The sequence below is a fragment of the Passer montanus genome, unplaced genomic scaffold (genome assembly GCF_014805655.1).
Source record: "Passer montanus isolate IOZ18808 unplaced genomic scaffold, ASM1480565v1 scaffold193, whole genome shotgun sequence".
NCBI lineage: Eukaryota > Metazoa > Chordata > Aves > Passeriformes > Passeridae > Passer > Passer montanus.
The window spans coordinates 28,544-45,532 of NW_024366514.1; the positions used below are offsets into that span (position 1 = coordinate 28,544).

At 38.1% G+C, this 16,989-nt stretch overlaps 1 protein-coding gene across 13 annotated transcripts in view; it reads left to right on the forward strand.

Moving 5' to 3' along the window:
• GIGYF2 (GRB10 interacting GYF protein 2) overlaps positions 1–16,989 on the forward strand; it is a 73,029-nt gene that overhangs the window by 3,045 nt on the left and 52,995 nt on the right. For all 13 annotated transcript variants that reach the window (XM_039706467.1, XM_039706469.1, XM_039706471.1 and 10 more), the window contains 4 exons: positions 9,034–9,114; positions 11,871–12,000; positions 14,177–14,272; positions 15,972–16,080. In XM_039706467.1, the coding sequence (XP_039562401.1) occupies positions 9,074–9,114; positions 11,871–12,000; positions 14,177–14,272; positions 15,972–16,080 (376 nt within the window). In that variant the 5' untranslated portion in view covers positions 9,034–9,073. The remainder of the gene's footprint in view (positions 1–9,033; positions 9,115–11,870; positions 12,001–14,176; positions 14,273–15,971; positions 16,081–16,989) is intronic.

Consider the following 16,989-nt stretch of genomic DNA (forward strand, 5'->3'; position numbering starts at 1 on the left):
GTAGCAAGTTTGCTCAAGGTGTGCCTAAGTTATGGATGGAGCTAAGAATTAAGTGCTTTAAGTGACAAGATCTGTATGGCATTGGCCCTCTTGTGGTTGGTGGTAATATGTGTGTGGATATATATAACCAGTTCATCATGGAGATGTTTAATACCATTATTTTTTTATGTTTAGCTCAGATGGCAGCTGGAGATCGTGGCAGGCTGAGGTCTTTGCATTGCTTTGTTAGGAGCTGAGATTGCCACTGTGTGTTGATTACAAAACGTGTCCACTTCCCTTTTTTTGCAGAGGGAGGGCTTTCATTCCATTTCCTCTAAAGGTGATTAAGCATTCCTTGAATTTAGACACTGTAGAGATGGCTTGGTGCCTGCATGAGAAACTAGGCTGCCATTGAAACTTTTTCTTTGCCTCTCTTCTTTTTTTTTATTTGGAAGGATGCATAGAATTGTTTTGATGCATCTGAGGTTTTTCCCAAGCATGAAATCAAAGTGTGTCTTTTCAGGAGTGAGCCTGTCCTGTAATCCTTAAAGCTTGTACTACATAGAAGCTGGATATGTAGACCTCAGGATTATAGAGAAAAGCAGAAGGAATCCCATGAGCTGTGGAGAGGTTGTAGAGTGTGTAGGTCAGTGAAAAATTTTGATGGATATTTAGAGAATTGTTTTAAAGTACTGTGTTGTTGACTGCTTTTTGGATCACTTTCTAATTTTTTGATTATCTCAGTTATTAAAACAGTGCATTATCATAATTCTCTCTTTGGCCATATGCTTAAAAAAATCAAGCGAAGTAAAGAATAATAACTTGATGGCTTTAGTAGGTCTGCTTGTATATGTAGTTTCCCATTATAAAAAAATAAACAAGCTTACATATACAGTTACAAAAACTGGTTAGAAAGATATTTTTGTGCTGTTAAATAGTTATTATTCCAGTGAAAGTAAGCATGATGCACTGCAGTTCGTGAACTGTTTTGTTACTTAAAATTTTGTCCTTTTTATTCAGTTGAGAAATACCTGTTTCCAGTTCTGGTTACAATGAAACAGTTTCTTTTATGTTCCTTCTCTTCTTGACAATAAATGTAAATTGCGTTCGTTATTTTATTTTAGGATAAAGGTACTGGCTTGTGTGACTGGGAGACTCAGAGGCTGTAGATGTCCATGGGTAGATCAGTTTGGGTGGAAGCAGGTGGAATCCTGGTGTGCTGGTGTGTCCATTCAGACTGGAAGAAACAAGGAAGAGATACTCTCTGGACACTGCAGGGATGACTTTGGGTGAAGTTTTGTGGTGATAGATATCTGAATTTATGTGCCTTCAGCCTTAGAGTCACAATGTCATGTGGCAAGGAGTTGGTTTGGCTGGCAAATAATGGATTTATAAACTGATTTTTTTGAGCCACGTGTGTTAGAATCTGAGGATGATTTAGTTGGATGGTGAGCCTTTGGTGGTTGTGTGCTCCAGCCTCCTGCACAAAGCAGGGCTGACGTCAGTGTTAGACTGTGTGTGACAAAGTGAGTGAGGCTGATCATGGAATAGCATATGGCAAGGTTTTTATGTAAAAACATTTCATAACTTGACTTAATAAATCAGATGCCCCATTCAACCACCATTAAAACCAGTGGAAGCTTTTGTGGTAGGCTTCGTTAATGCTGAATCATCTGCATATGTGTTTTTCTCTGTAACACTAAGTTTTAAGAGTACTAAGGCCAGAATCAGGCTAACATCACAAGTCAATTTACAAAGATACAGTTCTTAGATCAAAATAAGTGATTTTTTTTTAGCAAATTCTGCAAAAATGGATATGCTATTTAACAGTATCGTAGTTCATATGCAGTCTGACAGACATACTGATTCTCTGTTAGAATATTTTGTTAAACACTCACTGTTGAATGTTTGTTTCCTGAAGTATAGGATGTCTCAGAACTGCATGAGCAGGAAACTTTAAGGAACAGGGTGGGAGGGGAGGGAGAGAATATCCAAAACCCAAAGAAGCTGGTTAAATTATTTAAATGACATGTTAAAAACAGACCCCTGAACCCTCTCAGCAACCCAGATCTGTTAATTCAGTGATTGTTGTCAGTGAATACAGTCTGAAAGTAATTTCAACTTAGAAAATATGTATGGGCTATAATGTGTTTGGTGAGTGGGAGAGAGGTGGTGGAGTGGGGTTTTGGTTGTGTTCACAGTCTGGCTTCTGGCCCTGCTGGGGAGCAGCTAGACAGACTTGGCATCTTGATGTGTAATGCCTTGTGGAAGGGCACAGATGAAATAATTATCTACCAGCAAGTTTTCCATGTGCAAGGTAGACAGATGTGAAAGTGACTTCTTTTTTTTTCCTTTTTTTTAGCTGGAAAGTGAGCTCTGGCAGGATTTTGAGATAGGATTTGGAATGAGAAGCATTTGTGTTTGAGCCAGTGGCAAGGCCAAGGGTGTGGTTCCCTGACTCTGCTTGGAGCTTAATTGCTGGTGTCTGCCTTTGGCTCGGAGTCTGGTAATAAAGGTGGAGGTCACGCTGTGGTTGCTGGGGGAAGTGGGGAAAGCCTGGACATTTGGCTGTGTGCAGGTGAAGCAAGAAGTGCAAAGCTCTTCAGCCTGCATCCAACCACCAAGTTCACAGTAGTAGGTAGGAAAGGAGGAGAGCATCTTGAGTTGTGTTACTTCATGTTCTAAATTTTTCTTGGATTTGGTTTTTAGGTGTGTAGGTCTTGTTAGTCTCTTGTGTCAGTTCTGTCCTTGAAGGGCTACTTTGTCCTTCTTGACTAGGGTGCAGCATGTTGTGAGCTGAGGTGCTCCATGAAGCCTTAGGTGCACCTGTGCAGTGAGCAGGGCAGTGCCATTTTGAAAGTGCCATTTGAGGTGGTCATGGACAATTTCTGATCAGAAAGTGCCAAGAGATTGAAATGCTTTGGCAAGGGTTTGAGACAGGGAGGTTATAAGACTTGAAGAGATCTAGAAATGTAAGTGTAATAATAAAGGCATAGTTTCTGGAGAAGTGCATGGTTTGGACATTGCTCCCTTAGGAAAAACTTTCTGGTGTGTGGGTAGATAGGCCTTGGAAAATTCACGCCTTTATCAGGAATTGGGTTTGGTAAGCCAGAAGGGACTCCTGTGACTTCTCTGGCATCTTGTATAATGTGACTAATAGATTTTTTTTCCCCTCTGATTAATTTTCTGTTTAAACTGGAACATACTTATTAGAAAATATTTTCACATTGATCTAAAACCAGGTAACTTTGTTGATTATCTCCAAATGCCTTCCTTAGCCCCTTCACTGAATAAACTTGGGTCTTCTGATGTTTTTACCTGAGTGACTGTTTATGGACTAAGGGACTTAATTTTTTCTCATAGCTCAGTAAATAGAGCTTTAGCATGTTGGTGTTTTTTCTTCTCACTGTAGGGCATATCTGTCAGATCCTATCAATTTTTGAACACCTGGTTTATCAGCTCTTTTGCCTCTTAGAACAGAAAGGACACTGTATCCCTTCAGTGATAAAATTTTGGTGTATGTTTACTCTGCATTTTTGGTTTCCTGGGTTAAGTTTTTTTTTGTTAGCTCTTCTAGTCAATGTTGTATCATATATTCCTTTTCAGTTGATTAATGTAATAAATCTCAGCATGGTTTCAGGACTGTGTTTTTCCAGAACAGTCTTGCATTTCTTATATATCACCTGTGTTTTCTGCTTGTGAGTCTCCTGACTTTGCCTTATTCAGTGCAACCTGCTGTACTGGATTGAGTCATTGAATAATTCATGGTGGTACTATTGATGATGTGTCGTTTCCATTATTTACCATATCCATGTTTGTCATCCTTAGGTTTTGGAAATTTTATGGCTAGTGTTACAGACTCTGTAGAAGATGATAGTTTCTTACCTTCACTTGGTTTTGAGAATTTGTTTTTTGTCTGAGCTGGACTGTTGTAGATTCTTTAGAAGAGAACTTAAGTTGTGATGATTTGAGACTTTTTGTGTGGTTCTAAATGATTTTATCCTTTTTAACATTCTACTGAATTGAAATGTCCTGCAGAAGTTAAAATTTATCTGCTTGCTCAAGCAATGACATTTCTACTCTTACAAAAGTATATTTTGATTGCATGTCTTCCATAAATCTATGTTGCCTGGCCTTAATTATGTCAGTGTCCTTTAATCAGTGTTGTCTGCTTTAGCCAGTGATTCATATCAAACAGGTTGTGTGGCCACCTGAGTCATCCTGTTTACCATTGTACTTCAAAGGTGCCTTGCATACAGTTGTGGATCATCCTCAATATTTCAAGAATTAGAGAAAATCAGCATTAATTATTCAGTCAACCTGTTAATTTTTTAAAAAACAGTTACTGACACTGACATTAGCTAGCTCTAGTAGTTGCCTGTGGAATGTTTTCTTACTTGTGGAAGGTAAAGTTTTCTCGTCTTGATGTAATGTTGCTGTTGAATGGTGAAACACTGCTGTTAAATTCCTTCTCCACATTTATTTAAGGACAACCCATTTCCTTGCACTTAAGTCTGCTCATGTTGGATTTCTCTTATGGTCTTTAGTTCTCACATTTTCATCCAGTTTCTAGGTTTAAAAGGCTCTTTCAGACCTACAGAAATAACAGAACTACCTTGAAAGAAAAGGATATTTTCTTCCAAAACATCTCTGATCAAAGAGCAGACCATTTAAAAATAAAATATCTGTGTATCGGAAGGATCAGTGGTATATTTTTTTTCAAGGTTTAGGTTTCCAAAGTTAATTAAAAACCTAAGCCAGCAGTGGTCCCAGAGCTATAAATTGCAATGACAGTACAAATCTTTAATTTTTTTTTTTTTTTTGTCTGCAGAAAAGATTAGATGGTCAGACCTGAATGCAGCCATTGCCTAGGCTTAACTTGGAATGCCAAGAACCTCTCTCTTGATAGTCTCTACCCAGAACAGCAGAATGTCGTGGTGAGATAGATAGTCATGTGCTACTAACTGAGAGAATTCTGTAATGGAAATGTAGGAATTTAACGTGGCCTGAAAATCTTAATGCAAGTGCCCATCAGTAACGAATGAACCTTAATGGCAATTATATGAGGCTCAGCAAAGTATGGAAAAATGGTAGTTTTGATAATTCAAATCTCTGGAAACAGATTTTTGGCTAGATATTTATTAGCTAGCTGTGTGTTTTAAATAAGATACCAGTGCTTATGGGTGAAATGGGCCACAGTAACTGTAGACCTTCAATTGAAACATCTTTGCATTTTAACACATAAATCTAGCTAGTAAAATCAAGTTCTGGCTTGTGTCTGTAGCAGATGTTTGAGAGCTTTAATACATTTCTAAGATACTAAATAGTGAGCTTGAGAAATAATTTAAGAAACTGTAAGCTTGGTAAAATAACTATTGTTTCTAAAGTGAGCCAGTGAAATGAGTGTTGCTGATGGCAGCTTCTGCACATATATTACCTGTTAATTGTGAGTGAAAGCCACTTAAAAGCTTCTTGTTATTAGATTACAATTTGTGTCTGTTCAGAGGGTGGGCCTCTGACTTTCAGAGTACTTAACAGCTGACAAATTAGGGATTTTTTTTCCCTCTTGCCAGCCTGCAGGTTGTTGGTGGGGTTGCTGTGATTTCTTCTCTTTTCACTCCTGCATGCTGATGGCAGGTTGGTGGCTGGTTATGGCTGTCACCTCAGGAAAATGGGGTCCCAATTCCAGTTTACAAGCCAATTCCATTTTTTCCTAAAAATATGCAGGAAAACCCCAGCTGTTTGTAGGGTTGCGCTGGCACCTTGATCAAATATTGACCTTATTTGAAGAAAACTTTGGAAAAATGTTCCAGTTTGGTGGAGTGGTGGGAAGCACCAGGTAGCTGCCTTGGCCAAGCAGTGGTGTTAACTTGCTGTTATCAAAATATTGCCTCAGTTTCTCACTTCAGCTTGAGGCTGCCCATGTGCTCTCTGCCCATATAAAATCTGTATTGTGGAGATTGCTTGATTAATAACATTTGATTTGTAGAAAACCTCAACTCACAAAACTAGCTGTTCAGAAAGGGGCTTTTTCTCTCATCAAATTATATCAAGAAGGAAATATTAGGTATATGTTATTTTTGTAATTTGCCATCCTTGATTAATAAGGAAGCAGCATTTTATTAAAGACCAAAATCAACATTTCTGTTATTAATATTGAATTTTAAGATCCAAGAAAGTGATCTGGATAATAAAGATGTGATAAGTTAACCATTTTGGCTAAGCAAAAGGTGTGAAGTTTGTAACCTGATCATTCATTCCTGTCTCTGAATTCCTCATCCTTTTTCTTGCTCCACCCTGACTTTTGCCTGCTGTGGTGCGAGTGCTGCCTTGTCCACTCCAACTTGCCTTTCCAGTTAGTGCAGCTTCTCCTGCACACGAGCCAGGTGTGGTGTGCAGTCGCTCTCAGAGGCTCCTCTCACATTGGCTTCCATGCTCTCCTTTGGCTGCCACTTTGAGAACCAGCAGAAGCAGCACGGGGTGTCCACTCCCTTTGTTTCATCGGCTCCGACGTGGCTTTTGTGTTTTCCTCTGGTGCACTTGCTCTCTCAACTTTCCTGAGCCTTTTCCCTGTTCTTTGCCCTCCTCCTCCCAAATCATTGCCCATTTCCATGGTGTCTCTTGTCCAACGTTTTTCTCCCAGCCTTGCCTGTAATTTCTTTTTCATGTGTGTTTTATTTCTGGGTAGTGTTGTCTATTCAGTTCACCTGTCACACCTATTCAGATCACCTGCACGTCTGTTGTATTCTGTTTTGAAGGGGATGTATTCAGTACAATTTCATTCACTTACAGTTGTCTTGTTTTCAGTTCAAAATTCTTACAGTCAGAACTTTTAGGGATGGAGTAACTTACTTGAATGCAATGCAGAAGAGAAAGAGTTCACAAAAAAAAGTGAGGTGGTCAAAATGAGGGATATAGAAAGCCTTTCAGCAGCTCACTGGGATGAGACCAGCATTCTTGTAGGTGCTAAACTGCTAAGAAGTCTAGCAGAGAAACATGGCACAGCATCCTCAGCTTTTTGGGAAGATAAGGTAGAAGCTGAAGAGTGGGGCTGAGTGGGTCCAGAACCAGTGAATAGCTTGATCCTGACTGGAGTTTAGTGCTTTGTCCTTGCATCTGATGCTTTTCAGCTGTGTTTTTGTTGTTTAACCCTGAGTGCCAGCCTTTTTGGTGTTACTGATACTAGGGTAGCTTTGATGTGAGGAGTTAAAGATCCCAGGTTCCCTGGTGATGCACATGGATGGATGTGAAAACTCTCCACCCCACACCTGCCCAGCAGAAGGATTCCAGGCATTGCAGGAAGTAGAGGGACAGCCCCCCAGTTAAGGCTACTAGGAATTGTGTTAGAGGCTTGTTTCTGGCCAAGTGGGTGTGATGGTTTACTTGAATTGCCCCACAATATTTTCTCTTGTGGCTGCTGCATGTTGTCTTTGGGTACCTCACCTTATATTTTGGTTTGCAGGATGGTGAATGGATACAGCTTGAATGTTCTAATGAGCTGTCAGCTGCTTCAAAAAGGCAACTCAGATCAGACCAAAGTCATCTCAGACTAGGCCTGTGAGAATACCTGTGTATTTTGTGTTAGTTTTTGGTGCAGGTAGTAGGGGTAATTCCTTTTAATTGTCTAGAATTATTGTGAAAATAAAACCATTAAGATTTGTATATAAATTACTTTGTGTATAGGATAAAGAAGATAGAGCATGTTGTTAAAATACATAAACCAAACATTAGTTGGTGGGTTTAGATTGCAGGGAGTTTTATAAGCATTTGTAATCTTATGTCCCAAGTATTTGGGTAAAAGCTGCTTAGGCAATTTTAGCATATTTAGTTTTAGCATGTTTGTCATTTTCTTGCTTTGAGAGTCTTGATTTATTTTCTTTAATATTATTACTTCTGTGGAGTAGATATAAGAAAAAAAGCTTCCTTTGTTTAGTTTTGTCTTGTTTTTTTTTTTTTTTTCCAGTAACGCCCTTTCCACCTCTATCTCCCTGGATTTAGTTTTTCTTTTTCATCACTTTTTCATGCAAAGTGTAGACAAACTCATGAAGTTCCTTATTTAGTTCCTGGATCTGCTGAGAGATGTGGTTCTGATACAGCAAAGTTCCCTCCCTGATGTTATGGGTTCTTGAAGTCTAATCAACCAGTGTGTGAAGATGATGCTTCAAATTCTACTTTTTCTTGGGCTTTACCTATAGTGTGTTTAGTTTTTAAAAAAACAAAACTATCTTCCTCTGCAGATTTGGATTTGGTTGGTGCTGGAAGGAAAGAGGAGCTGTGTTTATTGCGTGAAAGGGCACTTCTCCAGAACTGCCTGGACTGGACTTGGTTCTGTTAGGGAAAAGTTACCTTACCTTAGTCTTGTTCTTTCCCTCCTGTATGGCTTCATCTGCTCTTATCCATACACTCTGAATATGCAGGAACTTGACTTGAGCTTTGCTGGTGTCTGCAGGACCTGCCTTGGCTAATAGCAATGAAATCAGCTGAAGTCTGAAGTTACGCATTTCTTTTGATTGATAAATCCAAGAATGAAAGAAATACTGTCATTTGCCTGCAGAATTTTAGAGTATGTGGTAGCATTGGATGTACTGAATCTTTAGAAGGCTTATTTTTCAAGAATGAGCAGTGGAAAATTCTTGAATACTCTGCCACTCAGCTGGCAAATCTGTCTTGCTGTAATTCTAGTGGGGTTTTTATCCTCTTGTAATTGTCAGGAAGCAGCAATTCTGTTAATTAAGCATTACTGTTCTTGCAGAAGAGGATTATGCATCAAGTTCTCCGTGTTTGTACAAATTGTTTCCTCAGACACCCTAATCCAGTGTCCTGTTTGAGCTGTTAAAAGAGGGATTTAGGGAAGAAATCTTGATGCAGTCGCTCCTATATTACTACATCAGTCTGTGTTGGAAAGTTGAAATGGATTCCTTAAAAAAAAATCAATTCAATGTAGTCAATTTTTTCACTTCTTTGCATGCCCAGGTGTTGTTTTGTATTTTGAATTAATCTATGAAGGGCTGTATCAATCCCACTGTCTTCATAATAAATATTTTTATTTTTCAGGTTCACACTTTTTAAAAAAAGAGGAATAGAACAGGAAAAAATGGCAGCAGAAACTCAGACACTTAACTTTGGGCCTGAATGGTAAGTTGTGTCTGTTTTGTCACACTCCAGAACTTGTCTAAAAGGATTTTTTTTCCTTGGGAGCAGAATTGATTATGGGACTGAATGGGATATAATATCTTAGTTGTTTCATCCTGTTTCACCTCAGTCCCTGGCCTGTGATCCAAAGCAATATTATAAAATTAGTCTTCATTTTGTGAATTGGCATTGTGTATGAATTGAATTGGGGTTTTTGTTATGTTAATGCATAATATTTACCTTGCTGCCAAGCATTTGAAGGAGGAATAATGTTTATGATCTCTGAGGTATGCACAGAATAATTGAAGATGTGTTTGTTCAGTCTTTCTCTGTGATGCATGTTAATAAGGAAGTTCTTAAATTCTCCTCACTATACTTAAATCTATAGCTAAGCAAGCTTTTTCTTTTCCCAGTTTTAAAAAACCTAATCCCTGTATGGAATATGGCAGAAGTGTGAGTTTTGTGTCAGTGTCCTGCACATTTGTATTGAAAAGTGTCAGGAAAAGAGAGCTGTTGTGTTCAAGGGAATCCATGCTGTCATACAGTTTTGTCAGCTGTTAGATGTACAGCTTGTCTGACATGCATTGTCCTGACTTTTGAACGAGCAGTTGCACAGGTGTGATTATTCAGTATTTGTTCCAATTTCTTGTTAGAGTATTGGTGACTTCAGTCACAAACAAGAATTGGGAATGATGTGGTTTCTGAAGGGTGATGTCCAAGTGTGTGAATGGGAATGCAGGGTGGTTATAGGAAATACAGTTACTGCACAGCATGTGATAGAACTGTTACTTGAATACATTCACTTTTGCTGACACATTTCTATACACAATACACAGAAATTGGAGAGGATTCAGTGAAGAAGTAAGACATGATTTGCAGCCTGTGAAACAATGAGAGCTCAGTCTATTTTGTTAGAATGAAAGAACGTTAAAGAATGATTTTACCAATATCTATAAATATACCCACCAGGCAGATATCTTGTGCTGGAATGCTCTTCAGTGTAAGAGACAGACATGAATAGATTCTTGATGGATGGAAGCCAAAGTTATATTAAAAAGAGAAGAGGAAAGACAATTCTTGAAAAAACATATATTTCAACAGTAACTTAATTGCTGTGTCACAGTGAGGGAACTGTCATAGTGATCTCCAGTTAGTTTAAAAACCAGATTAGATTATATATGGAAACATATATTATACTTCAGTGAATTAGTGTATTTTTACAGGAATAAAGGAACTAAGATTCATAATTTTTCTTTTGGGTGAAAAGAGAAGAGGGAAGACAATTCTTGAAAAAAACATATTTCAACAGTAACTTAATTGCTGTGTCACAGTGAGGGAACTGTCATAGTGATCTCCAGTTAGTTTAAAAACCAGATTAGATTATATATGGAAACATATATTATACTTCAGTGAATTAGTGTATTTTTACAGGAATAAAGGAACTAAGATTCATAATTTTTCTTTTGGGTTGTGGTATAGCCACGTCTGTCATGTAAGCTGCTGTATCACTTAACAGTGAAACTCTGGGTCGCGTTTGATCTGATTAGTGTTGAACATTGCACCAAGCCTTCAAATCCTTTAAATAATTCTTCTGCAGGCAGTTTGTTTGGAAGTGGTATGTAGAGGAACTGCCACGGGGTGGCACCAAACTAAAAAAATAAGATCAGCTTTTGACTTGCAAATGATTTTCTTTTCTGTTTGGAGAACAATAAAACAAATCGAAGCATGCTTCAATAATTAGGTGAAAGGTAGTCTCTGAATCACTGTTGTAGTTCAGAGCTACTTCTCTTCCAAGGATTTTTTGATTGCTGAGAAGAGCTTTTACTGTTCTACTTGTTTTAAGTTGCCCATCAAAGAGAATGTAAGAACATCGGCAGGGTTTTGTTTCTTGACACACATACTCTTTTGTAAAACATTCCTCAAACTTAAAAATACCAAGTATTTGGGTAGCTGAGGAAGCAGCTGTGTAGAATGAGACTAATTCAGCTGCAGAATGGCCATAATGTACAACAGTAAGATGCTACCTACAAGAAGTCAAGTAACTTACCTGTGTGGGATGAGACCAAATGTAATAACATATTTATCTGTTACCATAGATTAGATTTATTAGATTGCTGCTTCCAGTTTCTCTGAAGTAGTGTCACTAGATTTTGTGCCTATCTTTTGTTTACGTTTATTTTTTTCTTTTATTGATAGCCTAAGTTAAATGTTATATGCACTCTAAAAAAATAAAAGCCATTAATTTTAACTTGTGTAAAAGGAATTTGTGGTAAGGAAGGATTCCAGAGACATGAGAAGAAACTTTGTTATAAAATTTACTGTGCTATTCTGTTAAAATTCATGAAGCATCTGAATAAACTCTTTAGCTTAATATTTCCTGCACTCTCTAGCATGGTAAGAATTTTTCTTTGCAAAACGAAGCTGTTGTCATTAAGATGTCCCACTGATTTGTGTGCAGCCTGTGTGAATAGCTTATGCAAGGGGTATAGCTGGCTTGCTGTATAGTCAGCATAAGAGTTTTCCTGGGGAAAGTTGAATTCCTTGATGTGCTCATGGGAATTCTTTTATTTCTTGCTCTTCTGGCTGTGGTTCTTCCACTCTTCCTGTTGAAGCACTGAGAGTTTCGATGTTAAACTGTAATGTCTTTACTTTCAGTATTGTATTTACTTTGTGTGTGTCAGATCTGTAAATGTGCAGAGGGATGGTAGCACAGGTGAAGATGTTCTCAGTTCAGTTCTCATTGCTTTTCTTTCTTTCAGGCTGCGAGCTTTGTCTAGTGGCGGGAGTGTGACATCCCCTCCTCTGTCTCCGGCTTTGCCCAAGTACAAACTAGCAGACTATCGCTATGGGAGAGAAGAAATGTTGGCACTTTTTCTAAAGGATAATAAGGTGAGCAGGAAGAGGAATGTGGCCTTGTGTATGTATTCCTAATGACAGTCTTGTGGTTAGGAGCAGTTGTTTGTATTTTGTGATTATGGACAAAGAAATCATGTACCCCTTGCAATCCCCATACTGAAGAGGGCTGATTGTGGTTTTTGTGCGTGCACTTTTCCAGATTCAAAATGTCTTTGGGGTTTTTGTTTGTTTGCATTTTTGTTTGTGTGTGGGGTTTCTTTTTTCTTTTTTTTTTTTTTTATTTCTTCCATTTTAGGGGTAACTTCCTGTACCCCAGGGAACAAAAGACCTGATTGCCATATTCAGTCTCACTGCCACAGATGACTGAGGGTTAAAGTTGCCTTGCAGCTGTGCAGATTTGCTTGCCTCAGTAGGATTTTATTTAATGTAGTGCATAATAGTTATTTGATTCAGCTACAAAGGCAATAAATCATATGAGCAGATAATCTGAAAAAAGCAAGTGGTCTCTATCCCATATTTAGTCCATTCACTTTAGCAGGTAAGTAGCCCAATGAGAGCAGTCCTCAGGTAGCTCCCTTCTCTGGGAATCAGGACACAGAAGCAATGACATGTAATGCCTAAGAACAGCATAGAAAATCAAGAACTTCCTTCAAACTTCACTTCAGACAAAGATTGTCAGAGATGTAGAAGATTATACAAAATTTCAGAGATCTTTCAGGCCAATTATTAAGACATTTTGCAGTTGTAAACATTGGGTTTTTCTTTAGATGGTGGCAGTGGTTGGTTTATTGTTGCAGCAGGCTTGGAGGTATGAATGCCCCTGAGAACTTACCCTTGGGGGAGGGAGGGACTGCAAGAAATGATGTCAGGATTATGCTTTGAGCTTGAAATGGAGATGTGCACACACAGCTTCAAGTTCCTATCCTGTCTTGGCTGTGCTGACATTCTTGTACGGTACTGGGAGCCCTGCGTTGCTTAAATAATGGATTTAAGGGCATTGAATGTCAAAGATTTTTCTAAGTCTGTTAAGTGTGGTATAGCTTAAAGCCATGCTTTAACATGCAGAATTGGCCTGTTCTACTTCAGGAAACTGATTTAGATCTTGCTGTTATGCTTGAATAGGTCAGCCAGTCAGAAGTCACTGTTTTTTTTGCAGTTTGTGTTTGTTATGTCAGATGATGCTGAGACCTCTGCTCTTGGGGTTGATTCAGAACAACCCTCAAATATCCTGTGCTACAGGAAGTTCTCTGGTTGTTATGAATGATCTAAAACAATATTTTCTTCTTGCGTGTTTGCCAGAAGGGCATTATGATTAGAATGTCTTTCTTTTGCTGTCCACATGTTTCGAGGGTGTAGAGTGATTGTAGTTATGATGACTGAAAGGACTCCTGACAGTGGTTCAAGTCACCTAGTGGGTGTCAGCATTGTTTTTAAGATGTTGCATCTCTTATTAAAAGAGGGACTAGACTAAAGGCAGGAAGACTTCTGCTAGCATATATCTGAATGAAAAATGTATTTAGTGTTATGAACTAAATATTTTTGAAGCAGTTGTTCATTGGCATAATTAGAGCTCACTTGGCTGTATGTGATTGGAGGTTCTTGTCCACATTCTCAAGGTCACAACTATTAATGAAGCATCTGATTCAGAATTTATGTTAAAATTTATTTTGCTTTATATCATTAGTGTTTTCTAGTTAATCTCTGCATATAGTTTCATTGTACTTGGCTTTTTTGTGTGGTTTTTTTTTTGTTGGTTTGGGTTTGAATTTCTTTTTTTTTTTATTCTTCTGTTTGGTTATAAATTGGAGTTGCTTACTGCAGATCAAATACAACCTCTGTGCTGTAGGTGGCAGTTTTGTTAATTAAAAATCTGACTATAAAATGTGTTGAAGTTAAAGCAATAGTTTTTAATTTAACAGATGAAATGTCACTTGATTCAGATTTCAGCTGCAGTGGTGTGTAAGTTTGAGTTCTGATGTCTGTGGCCTTGTGAGTGGGTGATGCTTTGGATGCCTTGTTTATAAGAACTTTTTTTCTGAGGGTTGTAAATTTGCAGCAGAGTTATACCCACCCTCAGTAAGAACTGGAATTACTGGGTAGATGGAGTAGAGTTGGAAGAATAACATTTTTTTGTGAAGCAATGTATATGGTATAATTCCTGAATTGGAAATACTTGCATGTAGTAGAATGATCTTTTTCTTTCATACAGATACCTTCAGACCTTCTGGATAAGGAATTTTTGCCTATTTTACAAGAGGAGCCCCTGCCACCACTGGCACTTGTACCTTTTACAGAAGAAGAACAGGTTTGTATCTTTTTTGTTTTAAGTCTTTAGATTGTTATTAGTGTAAAGACATAATAAAGAATATGCTTCCATTAAGAAAAACAATGAAATTTGAAATTAGTAGGTCTCAGAGTGTACTAGTTAGAAAGCAAACCAGCAGGAGATTCCAAGTCAGAATTACAGTTTAGTAGGAAAATTGAAATAAAGGCAATATGACTTAAACTGACACAGGGTACCTGATGTATTTCAGTGCTTCACAAAAAAGCCGAAGTATCCACACCCAGAAAGGTGGTGGTTTGCTCAGAGACAGATGGGGTGGTTCCTTTTGACCTGCAGTTGAAATGGTTGCTCTAAGCTTTAGGAACTAGCTCAGAAAACAGACTTGCTGGAGGCTGACCTTGCTTTTTTGCCATGCATGACTGCATTTTTTCTTTCCCCTCAAGTTTAATTAGTTACCAATTCTCTCTTGAAGGAAGATCTACTTTTGTAGGGAGCAAATATCAAGCAGTTTTTGAAATGTTTCTGTAATGTATTAAATCTCCTGTTGGCTTTGATGTTAGTGATTGAGATTTTAAATAGTATGTAATCACTTGTGCCATTGTTCTCGGACGACCTTCAGAGTCATAGTAATTCAGATGATTGGAGCACCTTGCTGGCTCTAAGTTCCTTTCAAGAAGCCTGATATAACAGCTGTTAGTCCTTTGCTAAATAATTTTGATTATTCAAAACTTGCATTCAGAAAGTGTGTGTCAGTTCAGGTTTACTTGTTCATGTTTCTGTACATGCTTCTGAATTCTTTGGCCCAGTTTTCCAAGTATTTGTGCTCAGAGAATAGGGTCGGAATTGGTTATATTTATCCATTCTTTATTGAAATAGCTTTAGCTTAATATGAAACAATTGCTAAAAGAAAAAGCTATTTCAATAAAGCCTTTATTGAAATAGCTTTTTCTTTTAGCAATTGTTTCATATTAAGCTAAAGTTGAATTTTACTGGTGTTTATTTTCTTATGAAAATGAGTATCACCGAAGTTTCAGAAGCCCTAAGTACTCTTAGTTTTTCCTAAAATACGTTAGTTTCATGATATTTAGAGAAAAAAAAGGCTTATTTTGCAAAGGACATTGGTAAATATAACTTTATTTAAGTTCTCTTGGTCATTATATGTTCCTGCTTTAAGTAAGTTTAGAATTAGTATTAATTATTTGGTGTCAGGTATAGGCAGATGCCAGTATCTTCTTGCAGCAGAATGTGTGTTTAAGACTGCTGCTGTTCTAATGGCTTCTGTGCTGGCATCACCTGAAACAGGAGTAGCTGTTCAGATGCTTATTTCAGAGCATAGAAATCTCAGCTAAGTCTCTTCTTGCAGCAGAATGTGTGTTTAACACTGCTGCTGTTCTAATGGCTTCTGTGTTGGCATCACCTGAGTAGCTGTTCAGATGCTTATTTCAGAGCATAGAAATCTCAGCTAAGTAACTTGGAAAAATGGTAATATTTAACAAGATCCTTTTATAGACTGCTTCAGCTGCTCATGTGTGCATGGAATCCTTTTCCTTTCTAGTATTAATTGTAGAGAATTTGTGATGAAAACACAGCCAAATTTAAGATAGTGGTAAATGTTTGTTTTTTCTTTTTGTTTCTTCGGTTTTTGTTATTTGTGTATTTGTGTGTGGTTTCTCTGAAGATTTTGCAGTCAGACCTGACGGTTTCTCTTTGTTCTTGGCAGAGAAATTTCTCGATGTCTGTAAACAGTGCTGCCGTCCTGCGGTTGACGGGACGCGGAGGAGGAACGGTGGTGGGGGCTCCTCGAGGTCGAAGTTCCTCTAGAGGTCGAGGTGAGCTGCCCGTGGGATGTGCTGCAGTGGATCCAGGTGATCCAGCTCAAAGCTGCTCAGGGAGCTTGGCTAGAGCTATTTGTTCTCATGCCCAGTTTCTTTTTGCTTAAAGCTTAGAAACCTTTCCAACGAGGTGGTGCTGGAGAATGAATATTGTGGTTGGTGGTGATTCTGTGCATCTTAGTGCACAACTGGTATCTCTGTTATATGCCTTTGCCAGGTTGGTGGGTGGAAAACCAAAAGGGAGAGGTAGTTTTGGGGTGGAATATGAAATTCTTTGGTTCAGAATTGTTAGAAATAACTTTATTAAAAGCATAAAACCAATTTATAGGGAGAGGGTAGAAAAGCTATGAATGTACTTAAAACGTCATGGTTGTAGTAGGTTGGGTTCAGTGTTCTGAAAAGCAATCTTCATTTGTTAGCATCCTGAACGTGAACAGTTAATGGAAAGATGTAATTGAATTTGGGAGACATTTCAGTCTTTCCAGTTCTGGTGCATCACTGTAGTTGTCTCACCCAGGATCACCTGAAACATTTGCAAATGAATGGAAAAGATGTCCTGAAGCCATATTGCTAAAGTCAAACCAAATTATTAAACCCAGAATTTATCTTAGCAATTCCTTATCAATGTGTGCACTTCTGTGAACTCTTTTTGGGGGGCTTCATATATAAATAGGATAGGTTGCATTTAGAATACTAGGAAGCTAGTAACTTGGAAATACTGAGTAAATAATCTTGTAACCTCTGTCTTTGCAGGTGCTTAGGTGAGATTTCTCTTAGAGCCCTTTTAAATTTAATTTTACATGCCCTTAACATGGTATTATGGGTGGTATTTTCAATAAGATCTTCAGAAAGTACTTCATATATAATTAGATGCTTGACCAGAATTTTGCTTTGACTTAATGTGTT